The sequence below is a fragment of the Calliphora vicina genome, chromosome 2, assembly GCF_958450345.1.
Source record: "Calliphora vicina chromosome 2, idCalVici1.1, whole genome shotgun sequence".
NCBI classification, from domain to species: Eukaryota; Metazoa; Arthropoda; class Insecta; order Diptera; family Calliphoridae; genus Calliphora; species Calliphora vicina.
This window is the reverse complement of record NC_088781.1, coordinates 86,082,521-86,110,257: the sequence shown is the minus strand read 5'-3', so window position 1 is coordinate 86,110,257 and position 27,737 is coordinate 86,082,521. Positions and strand designations below refer to the sequence as shown.

Below are 27,737 nucleotides of genomic sequence, written 5' to 3'. Positions count from 1 at the left end.
TTACTGCATACAAATATCAAGTGAGAGCGTAAATGATCGACTTTGTTTGTGTTTTTAAATGTTCATTCATATGTACCCATTCGTAGTATTTATAACAGGAGAACAAAAAAACAAATAAGCAACAGAGAACAAATTATGAAACGAAGGCTCAACAATTTTTTTACATAGGCACGAGTGCAGTAGGAGAAAAAGAAAATACAACAACAACTACTTAACTACTACCTCAAGTAATTTTGAAATACAACTGTGGTTTGTGTGTCCTCTAGCTGCATAAAGCAACAACAATACATTCAAAAAATAGGAACAAATACAAAGCAAAAGAATTTCACAATGACCAGTGAACAAATAAAGGAATTACACAATGACAAGTGTACAAATAATAAAAAACAAATAAGCACAAAAATCCTTTACAAAAACCAACAACTCAGTGCACATGACAAAAATTCCTCGATCTAAAAATAAACCAAAATGCGTAATAAAAAATGATCTGTAACGGTATTCAACAAAAATCAGTTCTACACAAACAATGCAATAATAATATCATCCGCTATCCTTTGCTCATAACCTTCTTGAATGTACTTTCACTGCATTCCTATCCTTCACAATACATATTTTTTTAGCATTCTATACTTTTTTTTATTTTACTCCTGTTACAAACGCTCAGCCAATCATACTCATTTGCATTTCAGATTGCACAAGTTGTTGTTGACTTTTTAATTTTCTACATTAACAGTAAAGAAACAACAAAATGCAATTAATTGCAATGGTACTCCACCACATGTCTAGAAGTTCCTTTGCTTTGTATTTGTTCCTATTTTTTGAATGTGTTGTTGTTGCTTTATGCAGCTGGAGGACACACAAACCACAGTTGTATTTCAAAATTACTTGAGGTAGTAGTTAAGTAGTTGTTGTTGTATTTCCTTTTTCTCCTGCTGCACTCGTGCCTATGTAAAAAATTTGTTGAGCCTTCCTTGCATAATTTGTTCTCTGTTGCTTATTTGTTTTTTTGTTCTCCTGTTAGAAATACTACGAATGGATACATATGAATGAACATTTAAAAACACAAACAAAGTCGATCATTTACGCTCTCACTTGATATTTGTATACAGTAAAATGTTCTTCATTGCTGAATTATATTTTCAGGAACTTTCTTAAATTTCTTATCTCCTGTTATTTATAACCTCTTTGTATTCATTTGTAGTGATAAATTATTCTTGCTTTCATTCATGTGTCCTTCCATAATCTGGTTGTTGCATTTTCTATCCCTTTTTAACTCTTTTCATTTCTTTTGTTGATGCTTACATTTTCTATCATTCCTCTTTATCCTTTTTTCTCCTGCTACAAAATCACTCACGATCACGATTGAACCTATTTATGTATTTGTTTATGATTTTTGCATAAATTGTTGTTGTATGTACACACAAACAGCAATTTTATATCATAATTACCTACTTGTGTGTATAAGTTGATGTTGTTGCAGTTAATTTCGTTTTGCTCCTGTTGTACTTATACCTGTGCCTTTTTTGCATTATATCTTACACATAAAATTGTTCTTCCACAATTATTTTCTATGCTGCTTATTTTTTTGTTTGTTCTCCTGTTACAAATTTTACGAAAGGAAACATTTGAATGTACAACACTTTATTATGATAGATTTTATTCATATTTATGGTATTTTGTTTTTGTCACATTTATATATCCTTTTTTAACCGCTTTACATACAAAATTATTTTTTTTCTTACTAATTTTTCTGGACTCCTATTACCACCAGCATAAATACATTTGAATTCGTATTAAAAAAGCCAATCAATCAAAAAATTCAATAATAATAATATCCTCCGCTAGCTATCCTTGTCCAGAATCTTATTTAATTTAATTTTCACTGCATTGCTATCTTTCACAATACATACAATTACATACCTCAAAAAATAAAACTTCTATTTTATTGCACTAAAAATTCTTTATTAACACACATTTCAATACAATTTTTTATTTTGTACACCCAAATCAACTTCATAGTTTTTTTCACATTTTTCTACTCACTGACTATATGCGGCAAAACAAAACCATATATGCGGCGGAAATATTTTAAAAATAAACATTTTCGCTTTAAACATTTTTAACTTTGCACAATTTCGTATTTTACATTTTTCAACTTCGTATGGTTTGGCAGTCTACTTTTAGCATCTTCCATATTTTCATTGTTTGAATTTTTCACTGCGCATATCGTTTGCAGTTTATGGTTTTCACGCTGCAATTTGTTTGCATGTATGAAGTTTTTGTAGTAATTTTTTTGTATATTATACACAAGCAATTTGATTTGTTTTTGCTAACCAAAAATATACATATATTTAGGCAGCAAATGTTTTAAAAATGAAAAATTTTCATTTTGTCTTCTAGCTGCAACGTAAAATATTGTGCAAGGCAAAATATTTTTGGAAAAACTGCGACAAATATTTCTACCATGAAGCTTGTGCATATATGGAATTCGTAAATAGTATTTATATTTTTAGTATGTATACAATGAAATATTATCTTGTTAAATATTTGTTGCAGTTTTCATGTAAAATTATGAATTTTTTTTGCAATTTTTTGACTAATATAGTAGTAATTTTAAACTCTGGTTGCAGCAACAGTTAAAAATTTGTTAGTTATCGTAGCTTTTTAAACACTGATAAAAACTATATCTATTTCAATACGAAATATATTTGGGTTTAATGAGATTTGTTAAAATTGTGTAAAAAATAAAAAATCGCGCGATTTTTTATTTTTTACACAACAATATTAACAAATAAACAATTTACAAAACAATATTTCAACTAAACTTGTTTTAAGTTACACCTTATAGCTCTTATTAAAAAAGTTAGAGCAGACTAAATATACAAATTTCCTATGAATAAGTAGACCTTTTTTAAAATTAGAATCTTTTTAATTTTTATTTATTTAAATATGAAAGTATTTTAAAACACCATTAGACATTTAGAAAAAAATATTTTTTAACTAATATTTAAATTATCACGATCTTAACTCTGCGAAATTATCACTTCAACTGATATCACAATTTTTTTTTTGTGAATGGTAAATACAAGTTCTTTATAAATAAAATTAAATTATCCCCCAAAATTTATATTGGGGACTTATTTCATATTGATTTTTTGGGGTATTATTTCATATGAAATAATCCCCCAATTAAAAAAATGAAATAATACCCCAAAAAATGAAATAACACCCCAAAAATCGTTGTTGTTGCTCTCTGTACTAATTTTTGGGGGGTTATTTCATTTTATTTTTGGGGGATTATTTCGTGGGGGGTTATTTCATGCCGCCCTTTTTTTGTATTTCTATGCCATTTTCTAGGTCGGATAGCTTTTTATCAAAGTTGCTGACTTGCGTTTCAAGATTATCATCCCTGCTGTTTATAACCTCCGCATTTTCTTGACTTCTTCTTTATACTCGAATTGGAAAGTTCCGATGTCAATATCACGTCTCTTGAATTCATCTATCAGCCTGTAGGCAACTCCAACTTATTCAATTCTCTCTTGAATTGTTCCACTTTTAGTTCTTCAAACTTCATGACTGCCTTTTATTTTGCAATCCCACTTCTGACACCACCGTTTCTACCTTTTAATAGATGATTGCAAATAAAAGCAGTTTACTAGTTTAAAATTTGTAACAACTCTTTATTTATTCAAATGTATAACACAAACAGAATTAAATAGTTATTCAGTGTTTTTATACACGTTTATAAATTCGCAGAAATACACACACTTTATAATGTACAAGTATACACTGGCAATGCAGTTGATGTCTTTACTTAATGATGCTTCAAATTATACTCATTCACTACTGCAACCGGACTATCATAAACGTTTGATAAAGGCACAATAACTAATGTACTGTTTTTTGTCTAAGCTGGCAATGCTTTTCAGTTATTTTCCCTTTTTAGTTGTTATTGTTGTAACAGTTCGACTGTGACCGATTGTTCTTTCCTTGGGAAAAAACTTTCTGGTGTTCTGGTGGTTCTGCATGTTGTTCAAGTCCAAGAAATTGTGCTACTTCAACAGGATGAGTCCATAAATCCATAGGACTGAGTGAAGTAGGGTTGGCTGAACAGTTAAATATGTGGTGGGTGTCATGAGGACCCTGACCACATGCTGGGCATAAGTTAAGGACGGCACGGTCTATGCGGGACCAAAAGGCATTAAGTCTGTTGCTTTATCCTGATCTAAGTTGTGCCAGAACGACTCTTGTTCCACGCGCCAGAATCTTCTCGGCGTCCGCTATCGGTGGTCGGTGACCTCCAAGTACGACATTCATACGGTATCCTGCTACAGCGGAATTGATGGCGTCTCTGTGAATGTCGTTCAAAGCTGTCAAATACGAGCGGCGATCAAATGGATCCTGCACATACCTTAGTATGTTCTCCTCGTATTTCTGTAGGTCCTGTCTGACATGCCTCGGGGGAGACTGTGTGATGTTGAAGTTTGGATGACTCCTCCGATGACATCCCTGAAGGAACTGTTGCGTCAACATGACGTTGTATTCCTTGACCGGTAGAACCTTGGTTTCCTCGTGAAGGTGATGTTCGGAGGTAAATTGAAGGCAGCCTGTCACGGTCCTTAAGGCTGCGTTTTGACAGCTTTGAATATTTCTCCACGCTCAACGAAGGCGACCACACTGGAGCAGCATAGTTGACCACTGACCGATCAATCTTCTTGCAGGTTGCTAGCAAGGTTTCTATGTCCATACCCCAAGTACTGCCGGCTAGTGCTTTGAGGACCTTGTTCTTATTTCCCAGTTTATGCGTGATTGCAGTGGCGTGTGCTAAGGTAAAAAGGCTATCAAAAGTGACACCCAAGATTTTCGGGTGGTTCACTGTCGGAATTTGTACGCCGTGTTCAGGTGATGCCTAAGTTCAGGTGATAACCTCCACACCCTGTGGGGGCACTGGGAGTTTAGAGAGGTAGAAGTCAAACAGGAGCGGCGACAGGACCCCGCCATGAGGGACTCCTTGTTTAACTCTACGGGGTTTTGAGCATTTGTCTCTAAACTCCACGAACGAATGCCTGCCACTATGATAGTTCACTATCCATCTCTTCGTGTTGTTGGGCATTGTTTACTGCAGGATGTCCTGGAAGAGTGTGGCGTGACTGACAGTGTCGAAAGCTTTCGACAGGTCAAGTGCCACTAGGATAGTCCGTTCACAAGGCCTCTGCTGGTTTAAGCCCTGTGAGATCTGATTGGCTATGGCGGATAATGCTGTGGTGGTACCGACAATGGTTTTTAACCTGTCAGTGAGGATCTTAAAATGGGTGATCCCAGATGCATCTTACGGAATCCATGCTGATGACGAGCTGCAGGTAGTTGACGGATCAGCTGGGGTAGGAGAAGAGCTTCGAGTGTCTTCGCTACAGGTGACAGGAGGGAAATCGGCCTATACGATTGTCCCGCACTCGCGATTTTCCCAGATTGTAGCAATGGGATCACCCATTTTCCAGACATCGGGTATAGTTAAGCTCCTCACTGACAGTTTAAAAACCATTGTCGGGTACTCGACTCCCCGGATCGGATATTGTGGTATCTGCAAACTTAATCGCGACCCTATCATCCTTTCTTCGCGAAACTTCCTCTCTGCTTTGTGTACGTTGGAGGGAATCGGTAGACCATTGAAGATGCGGTCGGTAAATTCTCTGAAGCCGTGCCAGTCTGCTTTCTTTTGGTTGATGTAAGTTCGTCGTTCAGAGACGATGAAATTGTTGGGTCTATCCAGACAAACGATTATGGGTAAATGGTCTGATCTTAGAGAAATAACTGCACGCCAGGTTGTGCAGTTAATCAGACCAGGACTCGCTATGGTGATACCTGGCGAACTTGCGCAATTACCCATAATCCGTGTGGGGGCATCGTCATTTAGTGTGGAGAAGGTGGATTCGTCAATATGTTCCACCAGCGAAGCTCCTCTCTGGTCTTCCCCAAGACTTGAGTGCCAGAGCTGATGGTGAGCGTTAAAATCCCCTAGGACCAAACGAGTATCACCATCTAATAAGGTCCTAATGTCGGGATGGTAGCCTGTTGGACAACTGGCTACTGGCGGAATGTAGACATTATAAAGCTCCAACTCCGTATCTCTCGATCTGACCGCAATACCTTGAACTTCAAGATATTGGTCTCTAGAATTCAGATCGGGAGAAAAAGCTCTATACTTCACGGTGTTGTGTATAATGAATGCGATGCCTCCACCGTTGCCTCTGGTGCGGTCTTTTCGGGGAACGTTGTATCCGTTGCAACTATGCAGACTGGAATTACTCGAAAGTTTAGTCTCCTGGACCGCAGCGACCAAATCGGGTTATCTCAGAAATTTTTCCTTGGAGGCCATTGCAGTTGAACTGCAATATGGATATCAACCCAGGTCTAAGGACTGCAATCAATGGTGTGAGCAGCGATGGTTGTTGCTGCTGCTGTTATTGTACTTGCTGCTGATGTTGTGATTGCGGTGGGGAGGGTGGAGTTGTGGATAATGCCGAAGACGCCGATGAACTACGTCGCTGGCAGCATGGGGCAACGTGATTCTCCGACCACTCCCTTTCCTAAGGTGCCACCAGACCAAACAAGAGTTGCACCTTAATTGTGTTGACATGTGGTGCAGTCGGTTCTGGCAAACTGTGCAGAACCATGATCCTGGATTTTCTTCAACTCCGGCACGGACCAGTAGGATGCGAAGCAGCAATGCCGAAAGGTGCAGCTCCGAAATTAAAAATTGTATAGTTTTTGTTGTTGCTGGGTTGACAGCCCTTGGCCGAAGATCTTCGGGTCATTCCGGTACGTAGAACCGGCTGTCGTGGGAATGACAATTCGTTGTTAGTGTTGCTTGTCATTAGGATAAAATATTCGTTAGTTCTCTTTTTTTCATTGTTTCTTTTTAGTAATAATACATTTTTGAAGATAAAAACAAACTTTTACAGGATAAAAGAAAATGAAAAAATCACAATTAAACTCACTTGCGAACCTCATGTAGCTCACTGCCGGAGGAATATGCAACAACATCATGTATTATTAAAGTGGAATTTATTCCCCGGTGGAGTTAAAATTATGTTTAGCAATTGCAATAGTATCGTCTATTATTGCAAATTTATAAACAATTATCTTTAAAATTCCTTTTTTTTCAAGATAAAATGTAAAAAGAATACCTTAAAGTAGGTTTAAAGTAGTGTTGAACCTACAATAAATATTTCAAATTTATGAACAGGGCAACCAAAAATATGCAATATCATATTTTTTGCTGTGCGTTTTATAAACATATGAGTTAGTTATTTATCCGTTTCAGACAATTTTAAGAATTTTGGCATCGATTTGTTAGTGCATATTTTTGCATATTTTGCCCTTTACTGCATATTTTAGCATATTTTGCATTTTATAGCATATTTTTGCATTTTTAACTCATAACTGCATATTTTTGTTGCATATTTTCTTTTATTTTTCATTATTCTATTTTCCTGATATAATTTTATTGTTTGTATTGTAATTTTTCATTTCTATATTTTACTATTTTGTTAAATACTTAAATAAAAAATAGAGTACCTATAATCGACTTATCTTCATAGAGTTTTCGTTAACTTAAGGCAGCTTAGTTTCCATATATTTTAATTAAATTAAAAATATACACACACAAATATTAAAATTTAACAAATAGTAAAAATACATAAAAAATTAAAAGAAAATTCGAAAATTGTATGTTATAATGGGCAACTTCTGAAAAAATTTTTGGATACATTTAAAAGAAGGAACTTAAGGCAGCTTGAGACCGTTATGTTTGGGCATTAATAGTTTACCACTAACGTAAAATTAAACAAGTATTCAAGAGACGTTCAGAATATTAAGATCTATCGAAAATCTCGCGTTCAAAACCCGTTGATATATTTACCCAACTTGTAAAAAAATTTATTAAGAAATCATTAAAAAAGAATATACGTGGATATAGATAGACGATACAATGGATGAGAAAGGAAGACACATAGGAAATGTCACGGTATTTTGAGTCCCAATGATAAAACTTGAACAAAAAGTTTTTTTTTAATTTTTTTAATTGCCGCAGTCTTGCATCCTCAGTAGGCATCTTATAAACATTGGGACACATGGATTATGAATGTAAAATGTTATGCCGCTAATTACTAAAAAAATGTTTGAAGTATTAGGCAGTTTAAAAGATGAGACAAATCAATTGATTATGATTGTCTAAGAAACTCGGAAATCTAAAACAAAGATTTAGTTTAAAAATTTTAAAACTTAAGTAAACACATAGTAATTTTGTTGTTGAATCTAACTGTTTTCATGTGGTGCCAAATTCACTAAAATCTAAATTTAATCCTATAATAACCAATTTTAATTTATGAGCTCAATATTTTATTTACTTATTGTATATTTTTTTTAATAAAACTTTGAAATCAAACTATTTTTAAGTGCATATTTTTTATATTTTAAGAGCATATTTTTCGTTTTTAAGTGCATATTTTATGCGCATAAAACACTTTTTTTAGAGCATATTTTTGGTTGCCCTGTTTATGAATGTTTAATAACAGACTTCTAACACAGTCTTCTAAAAAATTCAAAAAACAGTATTCAAAAACGATTAATACTGTTTTTTGAATTTTTTCTTATTAACGACTTATAAAACAGTTTTATGTTATTATGAATTAGACCTCTAATTTGTATGTCAAAATTTCTACAGCAAATTTATTTATAATTTTTTTTTTTTATTTTTTATAAATGATATTCAGCCCAATTATGAAGAAAATCTCCGCGGGAGTTTTTTCCCTTTTCTCATTTTTCCTATCCAAATTCAATGGAAAAAAAATCCCAGGGAACAAACTCCCGTGGAATTTTTTATTCATAATTGGGCTGATACCCAATATAGTGTTTTTATTATTAAATAAAAAAATTTAACATCATCAACTTCGTTAAGATTTGTGCGTAAACTTTTTCAACAACTGCGAAAAATTTATGCTATGTTTCTTTATAATTTTCAATGGCCTATTCGAATATGCTAGGGCTATTTTGATATTTGCAAAAAAAAATTATAAAGTTATAGCCCTAATGTACATAATTAAAAAAGTGATATTATAGTTGCCATCCGCATGTTCATTGTTTTCTAAAAAATTCTTTGTCCGTTAACATATATTACCTTTTCATTTCAGTGTTATAGAAAATATAAATGGCGAACTTTATGTTACCCCAGAAAATGCAGATTTTGAAACATATTTAAATGGAGAATTAGTCAAATATAAGAGACAAATTTTTCATGGTGATCGTTTAGTAATTGGAGGGTCTCATTTCTTTCGAGTTTCTAATCCCTTTTGCTCGCAGAAAGAAAAGAAAAAGAAGGTAAGTTGAATTATATACTTTGCTGAAAAATTTTATGTAATGGATAAATATTTTATAGTTGGCTGACTTTTATCAAGCATATCAGGAGGTACTAGAAACTCAAGAAGAAAAATTACGACTTGAATTAGAGGAAGAGAAACGAATGGCACTCTCTCACATTGAAACCAACCGTATGGAGCATGAACGAAATGTCAAGGAACGCATGGATAAAATAGAATTAGAACAACTAATGTTAAATTGCAACAAAGAAATTCTTGAATCGGAGAAAAAAATAATTGACGAAAGAAAGAAGGATCTAAATTCTATGCTCTTAATTAAACCTACGCAAATGAATCAATCAAAACTGTTCGACGAAATTAATAATATTATGCAACAACCAAGTCAAGGAAGTTTACATAAAGTTCAGCTGATGGTATGGCTTTTTAGATTGTTTTATTTTTGATTTTTATACATTATTTAAAAAATATTAAGGGTATTCATTTAAAAAATGGAAACTCTGATTTTTTACACTTGGTTACAAGAAACACAAGGAAAAAAATACCAGAAAAAGTTTTATTTTAAAAAAAACTATAACCAAGTCCCAGAAATTTTATGATTTGTGTGACATAAATAGAATAATTAAGTTAAATTTTTTGTAAGTAAAACCTTTTTTAAAGTCTGATATGCAAAGTAAGGGAAAAAATGGTGTGACCATATGTACTGTTATTTTTATTTATGTATTCATATGGACACACTGGGCCGATTCGGGTTAATGCACATATTTGAAGATTAAATTACTAATTCACAAAAAAGCAGTACCATAAGTGTAAAGAAAAATTACCTTTTGCTATATTCCTAACTAACCCCTGAAGTATATAGCTTATGATAGATTTATTAAAATCAGACTTAAATGAAACTATAATATAGTTAAAGATACGTATGTATAATCCAAATAAACTTGAAATATTAAGATCAGAAAGATAAGAAAATAATGTCATCAGGAATGAATCATAATTATGGTAATTTTTTAATTTTTATATGCCTCACCCATTAACAAAACATCCACGTGTATATTTGTTTTAAAATTAAAAATACCAAGTACTTTAAAATTTGTGGACTAATGCAAACGCTGAACTCACTCATTGCAAAAAATCTGAACCCATTGATTGTTCAAAGATGGTGTATAATTTCAGTATATTTAATTTTGCAGTGTGATTTGAAGAAATGCATTTTCCATTGAAGATTTTGTGTATAACCATATTTTCATTAGAAAATTGTGTATTAAACGTATTTCCTACAGAAAATGTTATGTATAAATGTATATAGAAAATTTTGTTTTCCATTAGAAGAAAATCTAATATCACCAAATCAAACAAAATTTTGTTGAAAAAAAAAGTTCACATTTCTTTTGCTATTATAAGTAATGCAGACACATCTGAAAGTCAGATGAAATCTCAATATACTCATGAAATAAATTAAAAATGTTAAATGCGAAGAAATATTATTAAGTCCTGTGTCTACTCAAGTAGATATCTGTGTCTAATATTATTTGTATATGTTCATTAATTTATTTAAATGTCCTATTAAACCTTTTATTAAGCTTTTTATTGCCACATCCTGAAACCTATGATATAACTTTCACAACACAGGATCATTAATCATTAAGCAAGCTAAACATTTCATACCACTATTATAACTTTCAGGTTTCTAGAATAATCTAGGATCAAAGTACCATTAAGAGTCACCTTGTAAGTTCTTACATTACTCAGGATCATGGTTATCAAATTATATGTTTCTAGGTGAGAAGTAGTAGGTGGGCATTCATATTGCTCAGACAATAAAGAAACGTATACACAACAAAATTAGCAAAATTAAAAAAATATCGTTACCTCTTCACTTGTGATACATATGGGAAATTAACGTTTTTTTTTGTTTCATTGTTTAAAAAACTCAAAAAGTATCTAAATAAAAACGAACCAAAGACTGGTTTTCTTTTATTTGCCCAGATTTCGAAAATATATGCGACCTATTGCTTAAAATGGTCCAAAAATTCCTTATAACTCCATGATTTGTAAATGGATTTCGCTGATTTTAATTACCATCATTTTCATGCTTCGTACATACAGTCAGACGGACAAATATTTATACCCTACACCACCATAGTGGGGAGGGTATTATGCGTTTGTGCAGATGTTTGTAAATATTAGTCTAACACCCACTTTAAAGTATACCGATCGACTTAGAATCACTTTCTGAGTCGATTAAACGATGTCCGTTGGCTGGCTGGCTGTTAATGTAAACCTTGTGCGCAGAGTACAGGTCGCAATTTTGAATATATTTCGATCAAATTTAGTACATATTATTTTTTCGGCCCAAGGACGGACGCTGTTGGTCCATTATTTCACCTGGCCCCCATACAAATGTCCTCCCGAAATTGGAATTTATCGATCATAAATGTTTAATTTATAAATGTATCTCCACAAGTTGCGCTCCAAATAAGTTTTATATATACAAAATTCATGTCACCAAATTTTGTTACGATCGGTCCATAATTAATCATAGCTCCCATATAGACCCGCTTCCGAAAATCACTTTAACGTGCATAAATCGCTTAAAAATGTTGGTATACTCACAAATTGGTCCATAATTGGTCATAGCCCCCATATAAGGCCCACTTCCGAAAATCACTCAAAAATATAAATTATTGAAATTTTAAAAGAAAAATTTTTTTGCTCTTTTACTTAGTGTAGGGTATTATATGGTCGGGCTTGACCGACAATACTTTCTTACTTGTTTTCATATGCATAAGAATCAAGAATATTTTGACTTTTTGGGATTTGGGTTGGAATTCTGATAATTTCACATATTATGTCCCTTGTTTTTAAGTCTCAGAGAATCTCAAGTTCTAACTTTTAAGTATTCTATGTTTATGAAAATCAAAAATACTATCAGGTGAATAACATAATTTAGTCCGACTTTGTTATCAAAAACTGACGTTTTCTTAGTTAATTAAATAATTCGACTTTAATATCAATAGCATTGAAAGCGAATATGACTTAATCTGTGGGGATATAGAATCTGAAACGATTTTTGATCTTTAAAAAATACGAAATATGACATAATCTTCAGACCTTCAGCTTTAGAATTCCGAAAAAGTGCTGAAAGCCTTATATTTATTAATTTTGCCCTTTCTATATTTCTTCCTCCATAACGGTTGTACATTTTTTTAATAACTATAGTTAGATTGCTATTTTCAAAACTATTTGAATTTAACTAATGGGGAATTATGTAAAACATTATGTTTGAAAATAAAATTAGTATTTTAAACATGAAAATAAACATTCTGGTCTAGTGTAAAGCCTTATTCATAAACAATTATTCAAAGGTATATATTAAAATTTTGTATTGAAATTTGGTTTTACAAACCTTTGATAAATTTTAAAAGTGTTTATGAATATGGGGCAAAGGTTTTAGACTACTGAACTGTAGCCAAACAACCTGTGTTCGGGTCTCAGTGGAGGCAAAACAGTTTAAAATTAAAATAATGGTGGTTAAAATAGAATGGCAGAAATGTTTTTCATAAAAGTACCAAAATATGTGTACTGAAGTTTACTTGTTTTTACCCCTTAGTACTTGAGTTCCGAATAGCATCTTGTGGGTTCTTTTTTGTGTTGTTGGAATGATATTTTATGTTTTTTTAATTTTTTTTTTCAGTATCTTTTTTCTTTATTGAATCTTTCTTTTTAGAAATTTACAAATAAGTATTCAAATCTTAACCTAAACTAAAACTAAAGTTGTTATTGCCGCTGCAATGTCCAACATGAGTGCTCGTTAAATGATTATCTGGCCAGATCCAGTGTTTCCAATCGCCTGAGTCGTCTATGACCCTCAAATGACAGCAACTCCCTGGCAAAGGGGTTTGGATGATCCATTAGTTTTGAAATGTATTTTAGACTGGAGAGTTTGATCTCCTCGCGTATTATGGGGACATTGAGATCCCTATGGATATTACTATTGCGAATGTGCCATGGGGCACCTGTAATTGTCTTAACAGTGCTGCCTGCTTTCTTTGCAATTTTTCAACGTTAGATGAGGAGGTTGTTCCCCATAGCTGAATGCCGTATAGCCATATCGGTTTTATAATTGTTTTGTACAAAAGCACTTTGTATTCCAAGTCTAGAGCAGACCGTGGGCCAATTAACCAGTACAGTTGGATTGACTTTAATTTTATTTGCGTAACCTTGGCTTCAATATGGTGGGACCATGTTAAACGGCGATCAAGATGGATACCGAGATATCTCACATGGCTCTGTTCTGGGATTTTGATATTATTTATCTGTATGGAAGGGCAACTTTCTCGTCTTAAAGTAAATGTTTTTTTTTTTTTATTTATACGTTTATTATAATATTATTCCTGCTTTTAATTTCTAGGCCTTACAATATCTAATTAAATCTTAAAACTAATCAATTATTATTCTCTCAATGGAGAATCATATTTGGAAAATTAGATGAGTGGTAAATCAGCTCTACGCAGCCTTGAGCTGTCTTGAGTTACTGTAAGTAGCCTTGCGAGCGGGTTCGGATGATGATGTAATTTTGATAAATAAGCTTCACGAGTTTTTCTGAATTCATCCTTGACCAATGGTACATCTAAGTCTCTGTGTATGTTCTCGTTTCTTATGTACCATGGAGCTCCCGTCATGGTTCTAAGAATTTTGGATTGTGCCCTCTGTATAAGATCTATGCTGGTATTGCTTGCTGTTCCCCATAATTGGATTCCAAATGTCCAAATTGGTCTTAAGACTGTCTTATACAGGATGACTTTGCAGTTAAGGCTTAATTTCGATTGGTGGTGGATTAGCCAGTGTAAATTAGAAGCCTTTAGTTTCATGTGAAGCCGCTTGGCTTCTATGTTCCGACGCCAAATAAGACGTCTATCTAAATGAATGCCAAGGTATGTAACGTGGTCAGACTGTGGGATGTTCACACTGTTTAGTGTCACTGGCGGACAATTTCCTTTCCTAAGTGAAAACGTTATGTGCTTGCTTTTAATTTCGTTCACTTGTATTCTCCAATTTTTTAACCACGTCTCCTAGCATGTGTCCCAATTATACAGTGTCCTGTAATGAATGAAACAATTAGCCTTATTTGCTCACGACGAAATTCTAAAAGTAGATTCGTCCTGTTGGCATCATATACGGGCCAAGTAGACCTCGTTATAACACAGGAAGACTCATTGGTCCACCAGTTTTGTGCAGATTCATATAGTATCCGCTGAACAGCCATCTTGCAATTAGCAAGGGAAATACCAGAAAAGGGATCGATCTCTTCATCATCCATCATCGCCCCCCTTTTGGCCAGTTCGTCTGCTATACAATTACCCTGATTTCCATCGTGACCAGGGACCCATATAAGCGTTATCCTAGAATGTCTCGCTATCTCATTAATGGATACCCGGCATTCCTCAGTTAACCTAGATGTCGTGAAGACACCCTCTATTCCGTTAACGGCAGCCTTGCTGTCAGTAAATATACATATATCACCAGATATTCGATAAAACCTCAGCCAGTTGGATGCACGTTTAATGGCCGTAACTTCCGCTTGAGGAGCCGTACAGAAGTTAGGTAGCCTGAAGTAGGATTTAATCCCATAGTTATCAATGAAGAAACCACCACCGACCCTGCAGCCCCTTTTTGAGCCATCAGTGTATATTAGGGTGGCCCTTAATAAACGAAAGTTGGATTTTGGCCATTCTCACCCTCCAGTTTGGTGAACATTAGCAAAAAAATCATCCTGAAAAAATTTTAGGTAAATCGGTTGGGGTTAAGACGTGCCGCAAGCCCTCTGAAGTTTTGAGATGCATTTACAAGGGGAAAGAATGCATTTTTTTCAGTTTTTGTAAAAATTTTGCCATTAAAAAATTACTTTTGTAATTTAATTTAAAAGAATCGAAATGTGTACGTAATTGTCGTTCTAATGAGACATAAAAAACAGAAATCGGTCAAAAAATGTTAAAGTTATTAAAAATTCGCCAGGCCATTAACGTGTCTCAGGCCACTAGAACATGAAATGTAGGAACAAAATTAACATATTTTGAGAAATATTAAAATAAAAGCTCATTTTTACTTAAAATATGTCCATATTTACTTGTATATGAGTTTTTGTCTTCGTAGGATACCGTTAACCTATTCTTAGGTATGAACAAAAAAATTTAATTTTTTAACGGCAGTTTCAAAACTCCATTTTCAAATTTTTAAAAATTTTGTTAGACAAATTTCAGAATTTTTTGATCATCTCATTGGGATTTATTAAGAGTATAATAGGGAATAAAAATGTGAAAAAATTATGAAAATATCTCTTATAGTTTTTCCGTACCTGCGATTTAAATTTTGAAATTTTCGAGAAAAACCAATTATTTGGCAATTTTTAGGCCAATGAGCTCTATTTCCTTACTCTTATGAATTTTAAGTAAAACCTATTCAGAATATTATAGTCCAGATAATTCAAAATATACTCTGAAACTTCTACTAAAATCGGAAGACGTTAACCCTTAAATCGTGAAGGTCAAAGGTAAAATTTTTCAATATTTGGAATTTCTCTTGGAAAGATTTCGAAATGATCGAAATGTTGTATATTTTTGGGCCGATTTTGATGAAATTTAACAAAAATATAACATAAACTCTAGGGTTTATAATAACAGCACAAGAATGGAAATTAACGCTTAATGGCACTTGGGGTTAAAATGACACCAAACTTTTAAAATCATAATTTTTTATGGTTTTAGAAGTTTGGGGTCATTTTAACACCAAGTGCTATATAGGGTTAATTTTAATTTTTCTGCTGCTTTTGTAAATACTAGGCTTTGTGTTATATTTTTGTTAAATTTCATCAAAATCGGCCCAAAAATATACAACATTTCGAACATTTCAAAATCTTTCCAAGAGAAATTCCAAATATTGAAAAATTTGACTTTTGACCTTCACGATTTAAGGGTTAACGTTTTTTGATTTTAGTAAAAGTTTCAGAGTATATTTAGAATTATCTGGACTATAATATTCTAATTAAGTTTTGCTTAAAATTCATAAGAGTAAGAAAATAGAGCTCATTGGCCTAAAAATTGCCAAATAATTGGTTTTTCTCGAAAATTTCAAAATTTAAATCGCAGGTACGGAAAAACTATAAGAGATATTTTCATAATTTTTTCACGATTTAATTCCCTATTATACTCTTAATAAATCCCAATGAGATGATCAAAAAATTCTGAAATTTGTTTAACAAAATTTTTAAAAATTTGAAAATGGAGTTTTGAAACTGCCGTTAAAAAAATAAAATTTTTTTGTTCATACCTAAGAATAGGTTAACGGTATCCTACGAAGACAAAAACTCATATACAAGTAAATATGGACATATTTTAAGTAAAAATGAGCTTTTATTTTAATATTTCTCAAAATATGTTAATTTTGTTCCAACATTTCTTGTTCTAGTGGCCTGAGACACGTTAATGGCCTGGCGAATTTTTAATAACTTTAAAATTTTTTAACCGATTTCTGTTTTTTATGTCTCATTAGAACGACAATTACGTACACATTTCGATTCTTTTAAATTGAATTACAAAAGTAATTTTTTAATGGCAAAATTTTTACAAAAACTGAAAAAAATGAATTTTTTCCCCTTGTAAATGCATCTCAAAACTTCAGAGGGCTTGCGGCACGTCTTAACCCCAACCGATTTACCTAAAATTTTTTCAGGATGATTTTTTTACTAATGTTCACCAAACTGGGGGGTGAGAATGGCCAAAATCCAACTTTCGTTTATTAAGGGCCACCCTAGTGTATATCCTTATGACTTTGTCAGGGGGAAAGAGTCCGCGCTGCCATAAATCCCTATTCGGAATCAAAATATGGAACTGCCTATCGAAAAAAGGTTTTGCGATGCAGTAATCGACATTACTATGTAAGTGCTCATAATAATTCAGTATCTTAGAGTGCCCATAGTCTTTTCCAGACCACGAACATCCAGCCTTCAGTCTCACAGCAGAGTTGAGAGCCATTTGTATCACCATCAAATCAACTGGTAACCAGTTTAGGATAGTAAAAAGTGCCTTAGAGGGGGTAGTCCTTATAGCGCCTGTAATCAGTATCGCGATAGTCCTAAGAACTCGTTCCACAGCCTTCCGGTGAGTAGCATTATCCAATGCATGCCACCACACCACCACTCCATAGAACAAGATGGGTTTAACAACTGCTTTGAAGATCCAATTGATACCCTTCGGCATAATACCCCAGTTTGTACCAATTGCCCTTTTACAAGAATAAATGGCCACATATGCCTTGTTAATCCTGTTTTGAATGTTCAAATTCCAGGATAGCCTTTTATCCAGAATAATGCCAAGGTACTTTGCATTATCTCTGATCTCGAGACTGATTTCATTCAGTCTAGGTGGTCTAAAGTCATCGATCTTATACCTCCTAGTGAAGAGAACCAATTCCGTTTTCTGTGGGTTCACACTAAGTCCACTCAAAATACTCCACTCACTCAGTGTACTTAATGCTGATTCCATACAACTAGATATTGTATCCAGAAATTTACCAGATATAAAAACTGCAACATCATCAGCATATGCGACTGTCTTGATCCTTCTGCTGTCCATCCTGACCAGCAGGGTATTCATAGCCAGGATCCACAGAAGTGGAGATAATACACCACCCTGTGGGGTTCCACGATTGGCCACTTTTGAAACACTTGTACCACCTAGGGTAGCACATATGACTCTATAACCGAGTATCGTTCCGACTAACCGGCGAACACTTATATAAATCCCCAGTTCTTCCATCGCAGATAGGATGGCGTCAGGACTGACATTGTTAAAAGCTCCTTCAATATCAAGGAAGGCAACAAGTGAATACTCCTTATGTGATAGCGACTTTTCAATGGAGCCAACTAACGAGTGTAGAGCTGTTTCCACAGATCTGCCCTTAGTGTAGGCATGTGGGGATTTAGAGATGAGTTCATTCGGAATGGTCATTCTCAGGTATACATCAATCACCCTTTCTAGGGTTTTCAGCAAAAAGGATGCGAGACTAATTGGTCTGTAGTCCTTTGGTTTAGTATGAGTCGCCTTACCTCCTTTAGGAATGAAGACTACTCTACACCTCGTCCACCATGTAGGGATATAGGTCCATCTAATACACGCTGTGTATATATTAGTGAGCCATGGTACAACTATTTCTTCGTTCTTCTGAAGATCTACAGGAATAATGCCATCTGGCCCAGGAGATTTAAACGGGTCGAAGCTTTTGATTGCCCACTGGATTCATTCCCTGTTCATCGGAACAGAGTTATCACACGGAGCGACAGAATCGGTAGCCCTAGTCATAGTCGCATCATCGACTGGGAGGCAGCCTGGAAAATGAGTGTCCAGAAGGACCTCAAGTGTTTCCTTACTATTCAGAGTCCATCTACCACAGGGTTTCTGGATATAGCTTGGTACAACCGGTGAGGTTGATAATATTTTACGTAATCGGTTAGTCTCAGAGGATCCTTCCACGCCGCTACAGAAGTCCCTCCAGGCTTTCCTTTTCGCGTTCCTCGTAAGGTTCTTAAAGTGATTCACAGAGGACTTATATGCCGGCCAGTTACCCAGTCTCTTTGCCTCATTGAACAGTTTACGACACGTCCTTCTGGCGTGTGCAATCTCAGGATTCCACCAGGGAGGTTTATTCCTACCCATGCGGATGTTCGGCTTGCAGGCCAAATTAGTAGCTGATTGGAACGCTTCTGTAAGTGTCTCAACTGCTACCTCAATATCTTCCCTACTTTCAATGGGGGGCGGGTTTGATAAAGACCGGGAGAGTATATTACACTGCATCTCCCAATTGGTCTTTCTCCTATTTAGAATGATGTTATCACTCCTATACGTTACACTAATATTGAAATCAATATATTGGTGATCAGAAAAAGAGCAGTCTTCAGAGACCAATTATTAATCATGCTGTGGTGCTCAGCACTCACAAGTGTTAAGTCAAGAACCTCCCTTCTATTCGAAACAATGAAGGTTGGTTCTGAACCTCTATTTACTACTTCCAAACTACTATTAAGTATGAAACTGAAAAGACTCTCACCTCTTGTGTTGGTGTCGCTGCTACCCCATATAATGTGGTGCGTGTTAGCGTCAGCACAGATCACCAAAGGTATCCTGGACTCATTCGCCTTTTTCACAATACTACGGACAGCATCGTTTGGCGGATGCTCTCCGTGATCATGCGATATATAGCTGGATATCAACCATAACAAACAGCCTTCATTAGTTTCCCATGAGAGTGCTACTGTATCTTCATTGCTGTAATCAGACAAAATGAAGATATTCAAAGAGCTTTTAGCCAGTATACAGGATCTAATTTTACCTGCGCCTTTAGCGTAGTAGAGCTTATAGCCCTTCAAACATAGTCCACGGATACGATCCTGATGGATCCAAGGTTCCTGGACCATGACTAGCTCCTCTCCGTTCTTAGCAATTCTGAGGAGCAGTGCAGCGGATGCTGCTTTAGAGTGGTGAAGGTTTATCTGTGTCACCCTCACCATGCTCCATTTTAACAACGGTGACGTCGGCGTCCTCCTGGTCAGAGTTCAGGAGGGCGTCTTCGTCCACCGCCTCATCCATCCGTTCAAAGAAGGTACCAACTAGTTCGGAAACTGAGTTGGTATCTTCAATGTCGGTTGGATCGACGGCTTCATTGCAATCCATGCCCTCTTCCGAGAGCATGGGCTTAACATCACCTGAGGATGTATCGCTTTTTTTGTCGCTACGGTAGACACGTAGGACGATCGTACCAAATCCATAGTAGACCTTCCCTTGTGCCTTCCTTAGCGGCCCCAAAGAGTCCTTATTCAGGACAACGATCGCCTTTCTTGAAGACCCCTCAGCGTCCGTAACCTTAACAACTTTCCAATCTTGAGTTGGAAGCTGTGGGCTACAGCACTGAAGGATCTCCAAGATCTCCTCCGGGCTAGATGGCTCAGCTGGTATTTTAGCTATGGATCTAGACTTTCGGGGTATCTCACTCACAGATACCACGTCAAGCCTAGACCCCGGCCAAACCTCACCCAGTGATGCGACGGCAGTCTTTAGTAGCAACGCTGAGCGTTCATCTACGCAAGACATAAGTTTTACGTGACCCTAGTACCAACCAGCATCATCGCATTGTGGAGGAGTGCCTAGGTTCTCTTTGAGAACTTTCCAAAACACCCCTACCTGTTTTTGCTTCACCATATCCCAATTCAATTGAGATATGGATCCGTCATTGGCACTCCGGTCGATAACCTCCCTGACAAGATTGTCTTTGACAATCTCGCTAAAGGACTTGGCTAACGACCTTTGTGTCGCTTTGGGCCTTTTAGGTCCCGGTTGCTGGCTCTTGGCCGCTGAATCCTCCTCTGAACGTTGCCGTTTAGGCCCCGCTGGTAATTCAGCAGAAGGAGGAGCGGTCTTGAGACCAGCAATATGGGCTTTCGCCCAGGAGATCGAAGCTTGTTGCTCCTTAGCGAGTTCCTCAACTTTTTTAGAGCCGAGTGCCTCAATGAAACAATAAGCGGAACGCCTAGTGGTAGCAGCCCTTCTAGCAGGGTTTTTATGCCTGGGATTCGATTCGGAGCCGGAGTTGGCCAGGGGTGATGCGTCTTCAGGTCAGGAGGATTCCTTCACTAGACCTGATCGCACAACTGGCATGTGGGAGGCATCTGCAAGGGGTGACTTAGTCGCTTCCCCCTTAGAGGCACCCGACACAGGGGGTTTAGCCGCCTTGACGACTTGGGCTTTAGAGGCTTTGGAGGTACTAGGAGAGAAATCCAGAGGTACCTCGCCACTTAGGTCACTACCACCTATTGTATAAAATTTTTTACATTCAGCCAACCTGGGTGTACCAGATCGACCTCCAGCGACATTTAAGTCCACATGAGAACTAAGAATTGCAATGTCATCTGCAAAGGTGGAAATGGTTAATTCTTCGGACTAGGGCAAGTCTGAGGTGTATAATAAGTACAGGGTTGGTCCTAGAACACTTCCCTGAGGTACACCAGCATTGATCGCATAGTCGCTTGACACATAATCGCCGCATTTTATCCTAAAGCCTAGTACTCTGTTCATATTTGCGAAAAATTATGGTTTTTTCATGCGAAATATTTTACATGCTGTTTGACAGCTAGCTGTTGGTTTTAATTTCGTGCGAAAGAAGTGCTGCGTATGTTATTTCGTGTGGAAAAATAAGGTTGCCAGATTTATTTCACATGTCTTCCACAATAAAAATAGAGTACTGCTTTTGCGAAATTATTTCGCATATATTTCATTCCAAATATTTTATATGTAGTTTGACAGCATTTCGCAAGAAATTTTGAACAGAGTACCTAGCTTAAACAAGCGATCCGATAGGTAAGACTCTAGTATTTTGTGAGTACTAGAAGGCAGTAGGCATTTAATCTTGTGTATTAGACCTTTATGCCATACCTTGTCAAAAGCCTGGGCAACATCTAGAAATATTGCCGAACAGTACTTTTTTAGTTCGAAAGATTTTTGTATCTCTCCAGTTAGGCGGTTAACTTGCTCAATTGTTCCGTGATGTTTACGGAATCCGAATTGATCTGGGATAATGTTTTGACTATTTAAGAATGTTAAAATTTTCCCTTGGATTATTCTCTCAAATAGTTTAGACAAGCAAGGCAATAAGCTAATAGGTCTGTAGGATGATGCCAATGTCAAATCCTTTCCTGGCTTGGGTATCATTATAATTTGGGAGATTTTCCAATCATTCGGAAATACTCCTAAAGAGAATATCGCATTGAGGTTTCCAATCATGGAAGGTGTAATTAAATCATAACCTGGAGATTTTCTTAGTTTAAGATTGTCCTTTATGATCCTCTGAACATCTTCTATACTAACATTGATTAGTTCGGAGTCTGTTCCTATCCGAACAGGTAAATCCCCCAATACAAAATTATTTGATGGGGGGGTTTGGTTGGAACACATTACTTAAGTGTTCAGCGAAAACTACGGCTTTATCCTTTGCACTACGTTCCCAGGAACCATCTGATTTTCTTATCGGACTTTGACCCACTACCGGTGGCTTAATATTCTTAGCTGCCTTCCAAAGGGAGAAGTTTGTGTGCTTAGTACTGGTTAAACTTTCAATATAGTTTCGATTTCTGCGATCCTCTTCAGACTGAAGGGCTCTTTTTAATTTCTTGCTTGCAATGGACAGCCTCTGCTTAGCAGCAGGGGATCTGTTGTGTTGCCAATATCTTCTACATCTCTTTTCGAGGAGGAGTCTATTAATTTCTGCATTAGAAATACACATTTTAGGATTAGGAGGAATTTGGCACTTAGAGTGATCCAAGGCCGAAAAGATTAGAGACTTGAAGTCTCTGATACAATCATTGATATCTTCCTCACACTGTATGTTACATTCAGTGTGGATGTGGCTGTTGATGTATTTTCTATATTTCAACCAATCAGTCTTGAATAACGAAGCTTCCGTATGAGACGATTGATATTGGCCATAATAGTGTAGTATAACGGGAGAATGATCAGAATATAGTTCATATGATATTTCTGCAGTAATAGAGTTTCTGTTTATATTCCTTGATATGGCAAAATCTATTCAGGTATTTTTCTAGGATCAGAAGGCCAATAAGTGGGCTGACCCGATGATATAAAATCTAAGAAATTTTTTTTTTTGTAACCCCAATATGTATGCTTAGCGTTGTAGTCACCACAAGCCAGGAAACGATCTCCTAGTGTATTAAAAAATTCTTCAAAATGTTCCTTAATCACAGAAAATCGTGGGGGGCAATATATTGAGCTTAGAGTCACATTCTAAGCAAATGGGTGTTGCTTGCAAATAGTTTTTGGAAAATTTTTCTAGGGTATAATGTTTTATCCTATTTCTAATTAAAATACCAGTACCACCGTGTGCTTTACCATCAGGATGATTCGTGGGATGAAATATAAAACCTGGAATATGAAAATTATATTTATTTGTTAAATGAGTCTCCGAGATTAACAATACATCTATATTGTTTTCGTTGATAAAGTGTGACACCTCAGCTTTGTGCTGGTTCAAACCATTTGCATTCCACAAACAAATTTTTAAAAAACTCATTTTCTTGTTAAGAGTATTTGTATCATTTGGTTCTGGGCTCTCAAAAGCTTTTGTATGGTATTTTTCGTGGATGTCATGAAATTAGACATATTTTGGTTAAGTGAAGTTATGTTACTTGCAAGAGTATTTAATAAATTTTCTAACCCTCCCGAATTTTGGGGAAACTAGGTTGTTTAATATCAGATTTTAAAATACTTGGATATGAGACGGTTCCAGACTGAACTGAAACCTCTTTATTATTTTTATTTGGAGTGGGAACTCCAGAAATTGGCGGATAGGAACTGCAGTTCAGATTTACTGGTTCAACTATTTCGCCTCTTAAACCCTTTTTTCTATCTCTTAATCTTTTCAACAATACTTTGTAAACTGGGCACCCGCGATAGTTAGCAGAATGATTGCCGCCACAGTTTCCGCATTTTCTAATGAGACCTTTCTTTATAATACAACAACATACAGTTCGTAAAGTGCAGTAGTTCTTTGTGTGACCAAATTCCTGACAACTTCCGCATTGTACAGGATTATTACGTTTGAAAGGTTCCTCAACTGTTACCCTGCGATTCAACAAATACCGTAGGGAGTATATTGGATGGACTTCATTACCTTTTAATTTTCTGTCATCAGGCCCCAACTCAACTCTAAATAGTGGTTGGGGAATTTTATCTCTATTGAAGATATTGACCACAATTCGTATACCATAGCCTAATTCATCCAAGGCCTCCTTGATTTCGTTTGGCTCTACACTGGACTCTATACCCTTAATTACCACTATCAAGCCTTTACTGCTTTTCAGCTGATATGTGTAAAAAATTTTCTTGTTATTATTTAGGTATTGAGAGACTTTTCTGTAATCGTCCTCTGTGTATATAACGATTTTTGTTTCTTGCACACCTCTTCGTATGGGAACAATATGGAAATTATTTTAACCAATAAGTTCAATAAGTGTTCCCACTATTTCTTCGAACTGGGTTCGCGAAGGAATATTGGAGGTGGTTTAAATGATTTTCGGCTAGAACCATCATTACGGACCTGATCGTTATTTCCATCTTCACTTAAGAGCGCATAACGATTTAGTTTCGATTTCTGCGATCCTCTTCAGACTGAAGGGCTCTTTTTAATTTCTTGCTTGCAATGGACAGCCTCTGCTTAGCAGCAGGGGATCTGTTGTGTTGCCAATATCTTCTACATCTCTTTTCGAGGAGGAGTCTATTAATTTCTGCATTAGAAATACACATTTTAGGATTAGGAGGAATTTGGCACTTAGAGTGATCCAAGGCCGAAAAGATTAGAGACTTGAAGTCTCTGATACAATCATTGATATCTTCCTCACACTGTATGTTACATTCAGTGTGGATGTGGCTGTTGATGTATTTTCTATATTTCAACCAATCAGTCTTGAATAACGAAGCTTCCGTATGAGACGATTGATATTGGCCATAATAGTGTAGTATAACGGGAGAATGATCAGAATATAGTTCATATGATATTTCTGCAGTAATAGAGTTTCTGTTTATATTCCTTGATATGGCAAAATCTATTCAGGTATTTTTCTAGGATCAGAAGGCCAATAAGTGGGCTGACCCGATGATATAAAATCTAAGAAATTTTTTTTTTTGTAACCCCAATATGTATGCTTAGCGTTGTAGTCACCACAAGCCAGGAAACGATCTCCTAGTGTATTAAAAAATTCTTCAAAATGTTCCTTAATCACAGAAAATCGTGGGGGGCAATATATTGAGCTTAGAGTCACATTCTAAGCAAATGGGTGTTGCTTGCAAATAGTTTTTGGAAAATTTTTCTAGGGTATAATGTTTTATCCTATTTCTAATTAAAATACCAGTACCACCGTGTGCTTTACCATCAGGATGATTCGTGGGATGAAATATAAAACCTGGAATATGAAAATTATATTTATTTGTTAAATGAGTCTCCGAGATTAACAATACATCTATATTGTTTTCGTTGATAAAGTGTGACACCTCAGCTTTGTGCTGGTTCAAACCATTTGCATTCCACAAACAAATTTTTAAAAAACTCATTTTCTTGTTAAGAGTATTTGTATCATTTGGTTCTGGGCTCTCAAAAGCTTTTGTATGGTATTTTTCGTGGATGTCATGAAATTAGACATATTTTGGTTAAGTGAAGTTATGTTACTTGCAAGAGTATTTAATAAATTTTCTAACCCTCCCGAATTTTGGGGAAACTAGGTTGTTTAATATCAGATTTTAAAATACTTGGATATGAGACGGTTCCAGACTGAACTGAAACCTCTTTATTATTTTTATTTGGAGTGGGAACTCCAGAAATTGGCGGATAGGAACTGCAGTTCAGATTTACTGGTTCAACTATTTCGCCTCTTAAACCCTTTTTTCTATCTCTTAATCTTTTCAACAATACTTTGTAAACTGGGCACCCGCGATAGTTAGCAGAATGATTGCCGCCACAGTTTCCGCATTTTCTAATGAGACCTTTCTTTATAATACAACAACATACAGTTCGTAAAGTGCAGTAGTTCTTTGTGTGACCAAATTCCTGACAACTTCCGCATTGTACAGGATTATTACGTTTGAAAGGTTCCTCAACTGTTACCCTGCGATTCAACAAATACCGTAGGGAGTATATTGGATGGACTTCATTACCTTTTAATTTTCTGTCATCAGGCCCCAACTCAACTCTAAATAGTGGTTGGGGAATTTTATCTCTATTGAAGATATTGACCACAATTCGTATACCATAGCCTAATTCATCCAAGGCCTCCTTGATTTCGTTTGGCTCTACACTGGACTCTATACCCTTAATTACCACTATCAAGCCTTTACTGCTTTTCAGCTGATATGTGTAAAAAATTTTCTTGTTATTATTTAGGTATTGAGAGACTTTTCTGTAATCGTCCTCTGTGTATATAACGATTTTTGTTTCTTGCACACCTCTTCGTATGGGAACAATATGGAAATTATTTTAACCAATAAGTTCAATAAGTGTTCCCACTATTTCTTCGAACTGGGTTCGCGAAGGAATATTGGAGGTGGTTTAAATGATTTTCGGCTAGAACCATCATTACGGACCTGATCGTTATTTCCATCTTCACTTAAGAGCGCATAACGATTTTTTAACAAGGGATTGTCATTGGTCTTTTGTTTCTTTAATGAACTTTCCACCTTTTGAGGGCTTAAATTTCTTTTATTTATACTTAAATATCTAAGCATACCTGGTGTTTTTGATTTAACCTTTTCGCCTTAAATTTTTGGTATAGCACCCTTTGATGTACCATTGTTGCTACTCACGCTTCCCAGAGTGTTAAACACTTTAGAGCTCTCACTAGAATTTATTTCTTGTGGTTTATTTAAAGCTTGTGTATTAGAGTGGGTCAATTTGTATGGAGCCAAAAAAATGCAACAAGCGGTTATCAAAATCGTAATCTACGATGAATTCTAAGAATGTTTGCCGAAGAAACCATGGGTCTAAAATCAAAATGGAGCTTCCCATTTTTAACGCGAAAATTTTCCTTTCGTATTTTATATTTTTGTTTAAATATGCTAACATTTTATTAAGCCTTTTAAGAAACTTGATTATGTTTGGGATTGTTCGAAAGGAAAGAATGGAAAAAAAGATTAATCTTTGCAAATGGAGGATATTATCAATAAACTACACCCGAGGATGATTACAAAATCTTATATTGTGGTTGTGCGAGAACCTAAAACCGATATTTTGGGTCACAGTGGGGGAAATGAAAAATAAAAAAGGTGCAAATAAATTTGTAAGTTCTAAACCGATAATCCGATTTTAATAAAATTTCTCACGGCTATAGAGGAGTTGTTACAGAGCTTAAGTTTTAAATTCAGACTTTCAACACTAAGGTGGGGCGGAGTCTCGATTTGAAATATTTGTATATATGTGGAATCTACTAGAAGAGAGCTACAAAAAATATTACCATAACATTATTTTATCTTTTATACTTTACGAGATATTCACCATTGAAAATTAAAATTTTATGTTTTTTACTTACCTTGGTCTGTATTTTTGCAAATTACGGATCAAAATCTCTCCCGATTTTTTTAAATATATATCCTTTAATTAACAATAAATTTATTAGTATTATAAGGAAAGAATTACTTCAAAATCGATACCAAGTCAAAAGTTATGTGCACTTAAATTAAAAAAAATAAAAATATTGTAATTGGTTTTTTCGCGATTTTTTTTCGAAAAAAGTACTTACATATATTAATTTTTAGT

At 35.4% G+C, this 27,737-nt stretch overlaps 1 protein-coding gene across 1 annotated transcript in view; it reads left to right on the top strand.

The window, feature by feature from the left end:
• Positions 1–27,737, top strand: part of neb (nebbish) — a 252,883-nt gene that overhangs the window by 184,831 nt on the left and 40,315 nt on the right. Inside the window, exons 3-4 of the mRNA XM_065500159.1 lie at positions 9,192–9,378; positions 9,437–9,790. Coding sequence (XP_065356231.1) covers positions 9,192–9,378; positions 9,437–9,790 — 541 coding nt within the window. The remainder of the gene's footprint in view (positions 1–9,191; positions 9,379–9,436; positions 9,791–27,737) is intronic.